Source organism: Perca flavescens, chromosome 9 (assembly GCF_004354835.1).
Source record: "Perca flavescens isolate YP-PL-M2 chromosome 9, PFLA_1.0, whole genome shotgun sequence".
Classification (NCBI taxonomy): domain Eukaryota; kingdom Metazoa; phylum Chordata; class Actinopteri; order Perciformes; family Percidae; genus Perca; species Perca flavescens.
In genome coordinates, this window is record NC_041339.1 from 25,094,945 (window position 1) to 25,107,615 (window position 12,671).

The 12,671-nt window shown below is 39.0% G+C and overlaps 2 protein-coding genes and 1 long non-coding RNA gene across 4 annotated transcripts; 1 reads left to right on the forward strand and 2 right to left on the reverse strand.

Annotated features, from left to right (window-relative positions):
• Positions 1-989: 989 nt before the first annotated feature.
• LOC114561760 (uncharacterized) lies at positions 990-2,898 on the forward strand. The gene is made up of 3 exons (XR_003693392.1): positions 990-1,103; positions 1,932-2,018; positions 2,819-2,898. It is a non-coding gene; the product is annotated as an uncharacterized LOC114561760 (long non-coding RNA).
• A 35-nt stretch (positions 2,899-2,933) lies between these two features.
• On the reverse strand, positions 2,934-4,391 carry LOC114561689 (mpv17-like protein 2). Its single transcript, XM_028587756.1, has 3 exons — positions 4,202-4,391; positions 3,248-3,409; positions 2,934-2,947 (listed from the first exon to the last, which is right to left on the reverse strand). Exons 1-3 carry the CDS (start codon positions 4,389-4,391, stop codon positions 2,934-2,936), a joined length of 366 nt encoding a protein of 121 aa, XP_028443557.1.
• Positions 4,392-5,822: 1,431 nt separating this feature from the next.
• mpv17l2 (MPV17 mitochondrial inner membrane protein like 2) lies at positions 5,823-12,038 on the reverse strand. Of its 2 annotated transcripts, none has more exons than XM_028587575.1 (6): positions 11,900-12,038; positions 10,940-11,275; positions 10,613-10,774; positions 9,478-9,554; positions 9,107-9,235; positions 5,823-7,648 (listed from the first exon to the last, which is right to left on the reverse strand). In XM_028587575.1, exons 2-6 carry the CDS (start codon positions 11,127-11,129, stop codon positions 7,544-7,546), a joined length of 663 nt encoding a protein of 220 aa, XP_028443376.1. In that variant the 5' UTR covers positions 11,130-11,275; positions 11,900-12,038; the 3' UTR covers positions 5,823-7,543. The 2 variants fall into 2 exon arrangements, with proteins under 2 accessions (XP_028443376.1, XP_028443375.1); XM_028587574.1 differs by having other exon boundaries at positions 10,940-11,281.
• Between the last annotated feature and the right edge of the window lie 633 nt (positions 12,039-12,671).

Here is a 12,671-nt window from a genome sequence, read left to right on the forward strand (position 1 = left end):
AAATCAGGCACTTTAGCAATATAATTGTGTGTGTGTATATATATATGTGTATGTATATATTTGTATTCATGTATTTCTCCGAATGATTTGTGTATGCGGCTGGAAGACGTTTGCTAAATAAGTTTGTGGTGTCTTGTAATCCCATGTGGGCATGACACAGCAATACAATGAAACTAACTGAACTAACTAACTAACTCAAGTCCTCTGAGTTCAGACAGAAACATGTGGTCATTCTAAACTTGGAGAGGAACGGCTTGTCGGAGGAAAGAGCACTCGGTTATAATAGTCTCGCAAAACAAGGCAGAAAGATTGAACAGATAGAAATGAACGACTTCACAGTTGAGCAGGAACTCCGTCTCTAAGCTTTGGTCTCCAGAGGTTTGGACGGTGGGAGTGCTTCCTGCTGTAGGCCTACATCCACAGCACTGCTGTCTGATTCCTGCTCAGTGGGGTGGCTGTCATCCTGTCAACACAGCAGAAACCAATACACATATTAATACAATCAACATGACTTTACTTTATTTAATTACTGAACAAGTTTTAAAATATACTGCATACACTGTGAATATATCTAGTGTATATATTACATATGCAGTACATCATTCTCTCCTAATTCTTACAAAAACAAAAACACATTTCTTGAGATGGAGACACTGAGACAACATCAACAATGTACACACAATGTAACAGAGATCATATGAAACCAGGTAATCTTATCATAAAACCCCTTGATTTACAGAAGCACAATAATCAATACAGTTCAATTTTAAAATCTACTCTTAACTTTCTCTTGGATGCATTTTTTTTTGTATGAAGCATCCATAACACATATAAGACCCATTGAGTTAAAAACTTTAAAGCACAAGTCAATTGTCATATAAGTAAAGAAAAACAGATCCCTTTTGTAAAAGAAAAATAAAAACTCTCCAGCACAAGCAGCAGAATGTCTACTTATCTGGCTAACTTACTCTGTGTTTGAGGTTGGAGAGATAGGTGGACCATACTAAGTCGGCAAAGTTCATGAAAATTATGCGGAATGTGGGCGAGATGAAGTAGAAGTTGATCATCTGAGCTGGAGGCCAAAAACACCAGTCAGCCTGCAGGTAAGAACAACAAAGATGAGCAAAAACAAAAGTGGACACGGCACAAACATTGTTCAAACTGTCACTTTCAGTTGGCCGGGCAACTAAGATATCTGTCTTTACAAATCATTTTAGAAGAAACCGCCAGTGAGCTTTTTCAAAGAATAATTTCTTTGACATTATTAAAAAAAAAACTCAGAACTCAGAATTATTTCATAAATTCATTTAGCATGTGGTGATGTGTTGGGTTGGGTGATCACAAATGATTGACCACAATTCAAAGGGTCAGCAGTAACAAAAACAACTAGACTAGGTTGAAACCTAGAATATGGCTGGACCGTGTATGGCAACATTAGCAAAATACACAAAAATGGATAGTGGCATAAACTACAAGTCTGTGTAATGTTTTACAAGTTAAAAGTACAATCTTGAAGTCATATCTAGCATGTACAGGGAGCCAATGCAAATAAATAAGAATAGGGTAATATGATAAAATGTTCTAGTTTTGGTTAATAGTATAATAGCAGTACTTGTCAGTAGTTAATAGTTGGCTAATAACTGATTTAGGTTAGCCAGAGAAAGGTGTTACAGTAGTCAAAATCAGATGAGACAATATGCATGAACAAGTGTTTCTTCATCAGCCATGGAAAGGATGGGACAAATCTTGGAAAATGTTGTTATTATTATTTAAGTGGAAATATGCAGTCTGTCACATTGTTGATAAGTTCTTAAAAGGAGAGATTCTGATCAAGACCTGCTCCAGACCTAAATATAGGAGCCTAACAAGTGTACTTGCCCTGTACATTTCCCAGAATTTGTCTTTAAACTCCTTCAATCCTTCGGTTATAGTGTCTTCCTCCATGACAGCCATACCTGCAATAAAAAGTTGTCTGTCAGATATGCGTCAGCGCCACGCTTCATCAAAGCCGACTTCAGGTAAGGGCAGATGCTGAAGGAACTCTTATAAAACATGACTGATAGACTGATATTCACAAACAAAACCTCAGTCAAATCCAAACTGTTAATCACGGACAACCTTTGAACTCTATCCACCTCTGATATTGACACTCATCGTCTTATGACTTCCTTCATTCACGTCTTTAAGTGCAACCTTTGACTCAGTACTGGGACTCTGTGTTATGTGTATGTGTATGTGTGTGTGTGTGTGTGTGTGTGTGTGTGTGTGTGTGTGTGTGTGTGTGTGTGTGTGTGCGTCATAGAGAAACTGCTTATGTGCCAACACCATGACAAATGCTGAGGTGTGTATGTGTGCACTAAGGGATGAAGAATACAGGCTGCTTAGAGCAACAGCAGTAGAGTGCCAGATGATATAGAGTGCACTCAAAGCGAAATACTTTCTGAGTTTTCCATTTTAAGAAATTCTAATCTCCACCACTGATGATTTTAATATTCCTAACTTTATTTTTTTATTATTTATTTAGTGGGTTTTGCATTCCATCTTATTTTAATGCATTCTATGTCTTCTATTTTCATCTCATTTAATCTTATTTTTTACTATTATCAAGTGCAGGGACGTGCACAGGTACGGGCTATTGTTGCCCAGGCAACTGCCCGTTTGCCCTGATTGGCTTAGCTGCCCCTCTGGTGAAAGAGCCTAAATACACTTTTCTTTCTTTCTTTCTTTTGCTGTAGTGGCTGCATCAGTATGATAATATGACCATCATTACCAAATTTAAATCAAATTAAATCGCTATATCATCCAATCTTGCCCTCAGTGATGCCCTCTGCCCCCAGTCACATGTCTTTGTTTTCTCACACACGGAGCACCGCATATGAAAGAGGGAAAGCCAAGCCCTTCTGCCTTCACGTGAGTTTTTAAAGTTATGGAGATTATGACAAATGCCCTGTGAATAGTAACCAAAAGATCCACTTGAGCTTTGAATAAATTGCCTTTTTTCCAGATTAGAGCAATAGCCCCCCTCCAAATGTCCGTGCACGTCACTGTGTGTTTTATTTTCCATTAATTATGGCATGCTATGCCTGTTTTATGCTGATTCTAGGTCATGTAGTTTCATTATTGTAAAGCACATTGTGCTGCATATCTTGTATGAAATGTGCTATACAAATAAAGTTGTTATTATTGTTATTATTATTATTATTATTATTATAATATACAGTAATATAAACTCTGAATTTATTCTCACCTGAAAAATACCATATCCCCAAAAATGGTGTGCCGACCAGCTGGTCTGCCAGAACCTTCTTGCCAACTGTTTTCAGAGCTTTGCCCACGAACACTTTGTCCAGCCAGGTGTACCAGCAGTACATCGGTGGACCCAGGGAGCAGCCCACCATAAACATGTTGCCTTAAGGAGAGAGTCAAGGGAAAAAGAAGGAATTAATGGAAATGATTTAGTCATTTGAAATGTAACACATTGCACAAATATTTATATTTTGGAAGAAAATAAATAAAAAATATTGTATTGTCTGATCTAGTTGACTTCTGTATTATTTATTAATTATTATTATTTAATTGATAGTATAGATAATATAGATAGATAGGAACAGTATACATATATATATATATATATATATATATATATATATATATATATATATATATACAGTATATATATATGTATACTGTTCCTTTTTATCGCATACAGACTTATTTATTTCTGTCTTACATTTGTTTTTGTCTTTTGTTTGTTTTTCTCCATCTTTTTGATTACTCTGTTTAATGTTCAAAAGTTATTTTGTACATGCTGGTTATGTTGTCAACCCAATAAACAAAGGTGGAGGAAAAAAAGACACCTTCAAATATTTGGGGAATAAAACATGGTGAAACACCTCATTATCACAAAATAAACCCTGATAGGACACTGACACAAAGCAGATCAACTGCTTCAAATTGTGCTGAGAAATTTCCCAGAGAAAATGATCTTGCAGAGGTGGTAGCCCACCCAGATCCTGATTCAGCTATTGTACTTTTATCCAAAACAACTTACAATGATGACTTTCTACTGTACATGTCATCCGATGAGCGGGAGGCCAGTCATTCAGTCACAGTAAGAGCAAGGCACCGGCACCTCCAGGGTTGACGGTGCTATTCCCACATTGCAATAATCCCCCTGGCTCTGCTTTTGTCTCTTTCTCACCTGTCCTCCTCCAGTCTTGGACTCTGTGTGACTTTCTGAAGTTCTGCCAACTCTGCTCCAAGATATCTCCCAGCGACATTAATACTCCTCCGCTCAGGGTGTTTGTGAACAGGAGGGCCCGGCCTTGGAAAAGCAGTCGCCAGTTGAAACGTATCCGGACCAGAAACTGTTTACCCATCCTGGGAAGCATTATGCAGAGATAGTGTTGTCATCTGTGGATGAAGAAGGTGCTCTCTGTCTCTCAGTTTTCAGTTATCCAATGAGAGCTAGAGACATAGATGGCCCGCCTTCAGAAGATGCCGCACCTTCATGCATCTCACAGTCATAAATATCTTCACAAAAACCAGAATAGAATATAAAACTGTATCTTAAACTGCTAATATAGTAAAAAAAAAAAAAAAAAAACTACAAACTCATTATCAAATAATTGAAAAAAACACTTTTAAATGAGTCACTGCAAACAGGGACACTGGCATAGTGGGCTGCATCCCTGCAGGCAGGTTGAGAGAGGAAAAGGTGACATTCAAACTCATCTATATTCTTGAGAGCAGTATGTGCTTTGTGCCTGAGGTGATGTGCTCTAAAATGCTGGGTTGGTGCACATCAAATCCTTCAGGCTGATCAGTCAATGTTTAAATAATGTTCTGTATTTTTTGCTGTATTTAAAGTGGCAAACAAAATAATGAACATGTTTGAAAAGTCTCTGTTTTTGCTGACCTCCTAAGAATTCTGTTTTCAGTCGACATTGAATTCTATGCATCAGTTGGCTGGCACTTTTGTCACTTGGAGGCTCATAGCGCCAAATGTGTAAGTATGTTTGTTTCCGTTTCTAGATTGTGTGAAATAGCACACATTTTCCGGATTTGATGTAAAATTCAGTATGCAGAGTAAAATCTGTTATGAGAAGTTTACTGCTGCACTCCAATCTAGAGTGTGATGTCACACGCTCTGAACATTCCATCCCAGACACATAACGAAAACATCTGAGGTGGTTTGAAAATGGCATGAAACTTAAACTGTAAATTCGTGAAAAGTATGACAGATATGGAAAGGCTGAGTGGGGTAGAGCACCGCCTATTGTATGTTCAGCCGGATCATGTTTGCAGAACGTTGCAGTCTTGTTCAGTGATGTTTTCTAACCAGGCAGTGATGTTCCTTGATGATGCAGGAGTAGAAATGTGTCACTACTTAAGGGAATGCTCAGGGATCTGAGGTGAAACAGTCTCTGCCTTGCGTTTCTCTCCACCGAGTCGGTATGCAGTGCCCAAGTCAGACCCTCAGTGACGTAGAAACCAAAGTAGTCAAATCGACGTATCAGCACTTGACAAGAGGGGGTGGCTTTGTAATCTGTCACACCAAATGATCTAAATTATTCCAAGTCATGAAAACTTTTACTTTGTGGTTCTAAATACCTGTCCTTGGTCTTTTTCCTGTTTAATGTGAAATGAAGCACAAATAAATCAACTTCCTTGATGTGTGAATAGCAGAAAAGACAATCGCCATTGTACAAAAAAAGCTCCCTGGAAGGTTTCTGTCTTTCCTGATAAATTCTTTCTTGCTTCATAGTTTCTATCAGCACCTGTTTAAATGTAGATAATAGAAGTACACAATTATGTATTAATTATCTGCTTGACCAAACTTTATTATTCTGGGTAAAATTGAAAATTATCGGTTTTCATCCAGTAAAGTGTATGATTAGGATACAAGGTACGTAATGTCATTCAAAAATAAAACTGATGTGATTGAGCAGCATTCAGAGTTCTTTACAGGCCTAAATGATGTATGCTTGTTTTTAAAGTTCTTAACACACACTAGTATGCTAATTATACATTTATGTGGAGATAATTGGGTGATCAAATTGATAGTAAATCTGTTATATAAACACAGTAGCAACACCAAAGATGAAATTCTACAACAATTGAAAAATATAGTCAGTCTATATTGATTTACAGATTTTCACTTCCACATTGACTCCATTTATGCAGATTTTTCTTCTTATAACAAACTGATCACCTGACCTGCAAAAATTAAAATTACTTTTTTCATAGCAGCTGGAGATATACAGTACAGTATATTAAGTCACATTAACAGTCACTGGTTTATCCTGAATCAGGTTTACACATACAGTTTAGGATTCAGTTTGATATGATAAACATAAAAGAAAATAATAATTCTGTTATAGATTTTCTTTCAGCAGATAATCACAATCATGCAATTATTTTGTCATTGATTCCTTTAAAGGCATAAGTTATTTGGCATGAAAATAGAGCGTAGCACTGGTCTACATACTAAGGCAAAGTTTATACAGGTCAACATAATAGAGCCAAAAACATGGCAACTATTTCACATCAATAATGATTCTTGTCATTATTTAATTGATTTCTTGTCATACTGTACCAGAAACATTAAAAAAAAACACAGAAATAAAAAGGAATGTCCTTCTGTTGGCTGGTGTACAGTTTAAATCTTTAAGTGCCGCAACAACAATGAGTACATTTAGATGCACCAATATTCCACTATCATTCTGAATTTGATACAGATCATGTAAACAGCATATCCAGGTTGGCTGATAGAAAGCAGGGGATAGAAAGGTGTTGAGAATGACCAACACCTAATCTAAAATGTAAGGTACTTAAAAAAAAAAAGAGAAGCTGTTGAATTAATAAAAGAGGGAGGCTTCGTTGGCACGGTCCAACAAGTCCGCCACTAGCAGGAAAACTTTGTTGTTGTTTTTTTTTTTATCGTATTTTGCACGGCTACATGTAAACGTGAATCTTCACTTTCATTAGCCATGTAAACAGCTTGGTTGGAATATCATCTTTTTCGGAATATTTCAGAAAACAAATGATCTTGCAATATTATACATGCAATATTATGTGCATGTAAACGTGGTCAATGTAAGTTTCACACTTCAAACCTTCCCAACAACTGGAAGTTGTGCCTTGCTGCAGATTGTGTTAATGGCAGCAGTTGAACTCTTGCCTAGGATGTGATAAAAAACAAAACCATCAGAGGTATTAGCCTGACAGGCAGTGAAACCGCTTTTTATCCCTGAATGTTCCTACAGGAGTGCACATCATTTAGATAAATAAACAAACTGTACAGCGACACATTAAAACTACAAACATGAAGGGAAACGTTCCAGCACTTCCACTTAAACTCCACTTCAAGTCCTCCGAGTTCAGACAGAAATATGTGGTCATTCTAAACTCAGAGAGGAACGGTTTGTCGGAGGAAAGAGCACTCGGTTATAACAGAACGTTTGAACAGATAAAAACAAAAAAGGCAAAAAGTAATTTAGCCTCCGACGAACGACTTCACAGTTGAGCAGGAACTCAGTCTCTAAGCTTTGGCCTCCAGCGGTTTGGACGGTGGGAGTGCTTCCTGCTGTAGGCCTACATCCACAGCACTGCGGTCTGATTCCTGCTCAGAGGGGTGGCTGTCATCCTGTCAACACAGCAGAAACCAATACACATATTAATATATAAATTAATACATCAATATGATCAAAGAAATGGTGGAGAACACACACACACACACACACACACACACACACACACACACACACACACACACACACACACACACACACACACACACACACACACACACACACACACACACACACACACACACACACACACGGCAAAGCAAAAACACAAAGAACTACATTGGGCCTCATACATTAAACATCTGTACTTAAAGATTTGATCTTAACTTGTGCGTACAAAAATGATACTCTTGTTCTTAGGTAAGATCAACATTTAAGAGTGCCCTAGACCCACACGTAAGCCAATATGCACAAACATAGAAAACTCAGGAAAAAAACAATTATTTATTCATTCAATCGTGTAAAAGGTTTACACAAGATGATTAGTTAGAAGCCTAAATGACAATAACATTAGACCAATATGCCTGCACGCACTGACGTGCCCTAGCTCAGTGGTGGAGCGCACTATCAATATACTGAAAGGCCAGTGGCAAGCTTTTTTTTAAATTTACATACCTGAAAAATAGTGCAAAATAATAATAGTAATTATTATAATATTGTGCACACTACGCACCATGGTGTGCCACCACATGAAGACATGGAGGGTGATAGTTTCCAGAGACCGGACCACAGGTGAATAGTAAAAACAAATTACCTCCTATGCCCTTTTCTAACCACTTTTCCTTAACTCCGATTATAAACCTCATGAGGTCAAGGTAAGGAAATGTCAAGCGTGGTGCCAGGAGAATACGACTGCCCTTACACTCGGCTACGTAATTATGTGACAGATGTTATTGCCGTGGGTCTGCAGGTGAAACTACACGGTTGCGTAGGTGGACTACAGAAAGCGCATCTGGATACCTCGCCCTGTGCATTCTAACCGCGTTGTTTCATGCAAGCTCTATAAACTGTGACAATCTGGTGGAAAATATTACTTCATCACCATTTTATTTTCCATCTTATTCTGCATTAATTATGTCTTTTCATGTGAAGCACTCGGTGCATGAAAGTTCATTATTGTAAAGCATTGAGCTGTAGGCTGTTTCTGGTATGAAAGGTGTTATGCAAATGATGATTTTAAATACTTCATCAACATATCATTATTGGTTGCTCATGCATGCTCACTCTCCTGTCCCCTCATATTTATCCACATGAATCCCAATTAGTAAGAATTTTATGAAACTAATGTTAAATTTATGCAAGATAAGCATAACTTGTTAGGCCTACGAATCTACTGTACATATTCTATGTTATAAGGTTAGATGGTTGCGAGTAGGTGACAGAAATACATCATTAATGCGGACAATATTCTCAAAACTGTAAACAAAGCAGAGTAGAGTCAGCTGCCGATAGAACAAAGTGGAAATTATCCAGGAAGCAGAATGTCTGTCGAATCTTGTGTGTGGCTGACTTACTCTGTGTTTTAGGTAGGACAGGTAGGTGTCCCATCCTACGGTGACAAAGTTGATGTACAAAACTCGGAATTTGGGCGAGATGAAGTAGAAGTTGATCATCTGAGCGGGAGGCCAAACACAGCAGTCTGCCTGCAGAACAACACAGATGCACATAAACAAAACTAGACTGACAAGGAAGCACAGACAAGACAGCCATGTTTAGTTTAAGATAAAGTTGCAGATGCAAAACAAGCTGCCTTATTAACTTCTCATCTCTAGTTAAGAACAAAGACGAACTTGTGATGTGACGAATGATTGAATAACAACGTGAGTACATTAGCACCAATCTGCTGCTCCAGATCTACAGGTGAGACCCTGATATGTGCACTTACCTTATAAAACTCCAAGAACTTGTCTTTGAACTCCTTCCATCCTTCGGATAAAGTGTGTCCCTCCATGAGACCCATACCTGCAATAAACAGTTGTTTTGTCAGATATGCGTCAATGCCACGCTTCATAGACCAACTTCAGCTAAGGTCAGATGCTCGGTTGGGCTGGTGTAAATATTTTCAAAGCGGTTTGATATCAAGCCAAGTACCGGACCCAACGGGTATGCCGAATTTTACCGCACTTGTCCCAGTCACTCCCGAGTGAGACTGATGAAAAAGTCCATAATGAATGTAGCAACTACAGACCACATGGTGGCGGTAATGCGTCTCTAAGCCATGACTTTTTACCTTTGGTTATATTGGGCTTGTTCGAGATGAGTCAGGTCGCGCAGAATCGATCACCGGCGATCACTGCCCAATGCATGCTGGTTAGATTTGTGTTTTTCAGACAACAGCAGCTATAGACTGTTGTTGGAATCCTCTACAGTGAAATACAGACACACCTTTACACCGTTTAGCTGTCAGCATTTTAACCGTGTTTATTCCAGCTGCTAGCTAACGGTAGGCTATCGTTACCTGCTGTCGAGTGTGGCGTTACCGTAACTAGCGTCCCGTGCGGCGATGTTTCAGTTGCCTCTAACGTCCGTTTTCGGAGCACCAGAGAGAAGCGCAGGCATTTAAGTGGCACCTAAATAAGGCACCGAAATCCGCGTTGCTATTTGGTCTGGTAGATAACAGTTGTTAAGGCACCGGTGCCTCTCGGACAACGCCCCCCCCCCACAAAGTAAAAAATCTTCAGCTCTACACGCTTCATGTGGATGACATTTTCCCATTCAAAACGGCAATTTTCACAGAAAAGCGACTAGTTTGCAGGTATGTAAGATATGAAACTTAAAGGGTTAAACACGAGTGGTGCCAACAGGGACGTTGTAGAGCGCCCTCTGGTGGACAAACTATGCAACACCAACACTCATAACGTGGTTGAAGGGTGTTTTGTCCGTTTTTATTTTTTAAATATTGATTTATAGGCCATTATAAATGCAGATACCGATAATTTGGAAAGTGCCTAATATCGGTCCGCCGATATATCGGTCGGGCTCTACTGCTTAGTACCAATAAACTCAGAAATCCTTTTCACCTAAAAAATACCACATCCCCAAAAACGGTGAGGCAACCAGCTGGTCCACCAGAACCTTCTTGCCAACTGTTTTCAGAGCTTTGCCGACGAACACTTTGTCCAGCCAGATGTACCAGTATTGCAGCATTGGAGCCATGGAGCAGCCCACCGTAAACATTTGCCCTTTAGGGGGGAGAGAGAGTCAAGAGGAAAAAGAATGGATTAATGGCAATGAGTCACTGACACAATGCAAAAATATTTTCCTAAAAACCATGTTATATTCTTACTAAGAGATGGAGATTTGGGTATACTGGCTGAGAGGGCTCTGCTTTTCTCTCTCTTTCTCACCTGTCCTCTTCCAGTCCCGAACTCTGTCTGGTTTCCTCAAGTTCTCCCGGGTCTGCTGCAAGATATCTCCCACCGCCAATAATACTCCTCCACTCAGGGTGTTTGTGAGCAGCAGGGCCCGTCCCTGGAAAAGCGGCCGCCAATTGAAACTTATTCGGAGCATAAACTCTTTACCCACCCGGGGAAGCATGATCGCAGAGAGAGTGCTGTCATCAGCGGGAGAAGAAATGCTCCCAGTTTCTCTCTGTGTAAAGGGTAACCAACTGGAAGAACCTGATTTATGTCGACACCAAGTTTTAGCTCAGGGCCTTCATCAGGTACATCTACCAAATGATGCTGCACCTTAAACACAGAGGGTTCGAAACAAAAGTACACAACAAAATTAAACAAACTTCTCACAGTCATAAAATATCATCACAAAAATAATACAAGTTGCAACCTGGGTTATTTAAAACATTTATTTATATTATTTAATACAGAGCTTATCGTGTAAATTACTATCTTTGTTTTACAGATAAATCATCTAGTCTTGCCTGGAACTGGATGGATAAAGCCATTTTGTGTTTCTGGTAAATCTGCAGATGACACGGACAGAAACTGTTGAAACAGTATTAAGGTTCAAAGGTCAGGTGCCTGGTGCTAGCTGTGAGGCTAACCACCCTGACTATAACGTTACCAGCCGGAAACAACCGTTCATTCACTGTACCACTTTGTATCTGGTAACGTTACCACACCAGCGCAGACAGTGACCCAAATCGTGTACAAAATGATACATTTCATTTTACAATGATTGATCTACCCTTGAACGCCACATGCAAGTATAGCCTATACCGATCAGAGTCGACTTTGAGCCGGTGTTGTGTCGTACATTTCATTTCCCCGTACTATGCGTTTTCCCTTACCCGACTTTACATGACCCCAACCACCTAGCTATGTACTTCACCTTACACACTACCTTACCTGAACCACTGCCCCAACAACAGAATACAAACATTACGGAACACCAAAGATGCCGATCCCGTGGTGGAAATACCATAGACAGTGTCAGTACCGGTCAGTACAGACAGTATGGCACTTTTCTTCTTCTTTAATTAATGGCGGGCTACAAACCAACTTTTAGGTATGCCGCCGCCTACTGTATCGGAGGTATGCAACAACATTGCCATGTTAAGTTCACATTCTAATATAGAGAGAAAAATAATTAAATTAAATAAAAAAAAAAAATCTACTCATATTCTATTTATTAATCTTGTTTCATGTAAAAAAAAAATTGTAATAATGACCTTTTCATGTAAGTTGTGATTTTCTCCTATTTCTAATGTTCCATTCCCTCCCTGCCACTTTGTCTTTCAAACCTTTCCCTTTCTACATCAAACTTTTTACACCTAATTAACACATGTTCTAACTGTTCCCCTACTTTCACATACTTCACACTTTCTGATTCTGCCTTTTTCAATAAGAACAATGTACTTTTTAACCCTGTGTGCCCTAACCTTAACCGAGTAAATACCAACCTCACAGAACCATTTGTGAATTCTTTGAGGTTTTGCCGATTTGATAGGCTACATTTGATTTATTTTTAACCATGTATTGTAATTAGGCCTACTATACTAGGCTATTCCTAATATATTGATATGTTTTTGTAGTAGGGTAATATTTTTATATAAGACCACTGTCTGAAACCGCAGCAGGTTTGACCTCCTGATGAATAATTGAGTCTCTCCGGCAGAGC

Bases quoted from the DNA above. Each gene is read 5' to 3' on its own strand.
- mpv17l2 (XM_028587575.1), bottom strand. From the start codon at position 11,129: ATGCTTCCCCGGGTGGGTAAAGAGTTTATGCTCCGAATAAGTTTCAAT. The intron at 9,236-9,477 runs GTAAGTGCACAT...GTTGTTCTGCAG, and splicing joins AGTTCTTGGAGTTTTATAAG to GCAGACTGCTGTGTTTGGCC. The intron at 7,649-9,106 runs GTAAGTCAGCCA...CTGTGTTGACAG, and splicing joins TGTCCTACCTAAAACACAGA to GATGACAGCCACCCCTCTGA.
- LOC114561689 (XM_028587756.1), bottom strand. From the start codon at position 4,391: ATGCTTCCCAGGATGGGTAAACAGTTTCTGGTCCGGATACGTTTCAAC. The intron at 3,410-4,201 runs GTGAGAAAGAGA...TCTCTCCTTAAG, and splicing joins CCAAGACTGGAGGAGGACAG to GCAACATGTTTATGGTGGGC.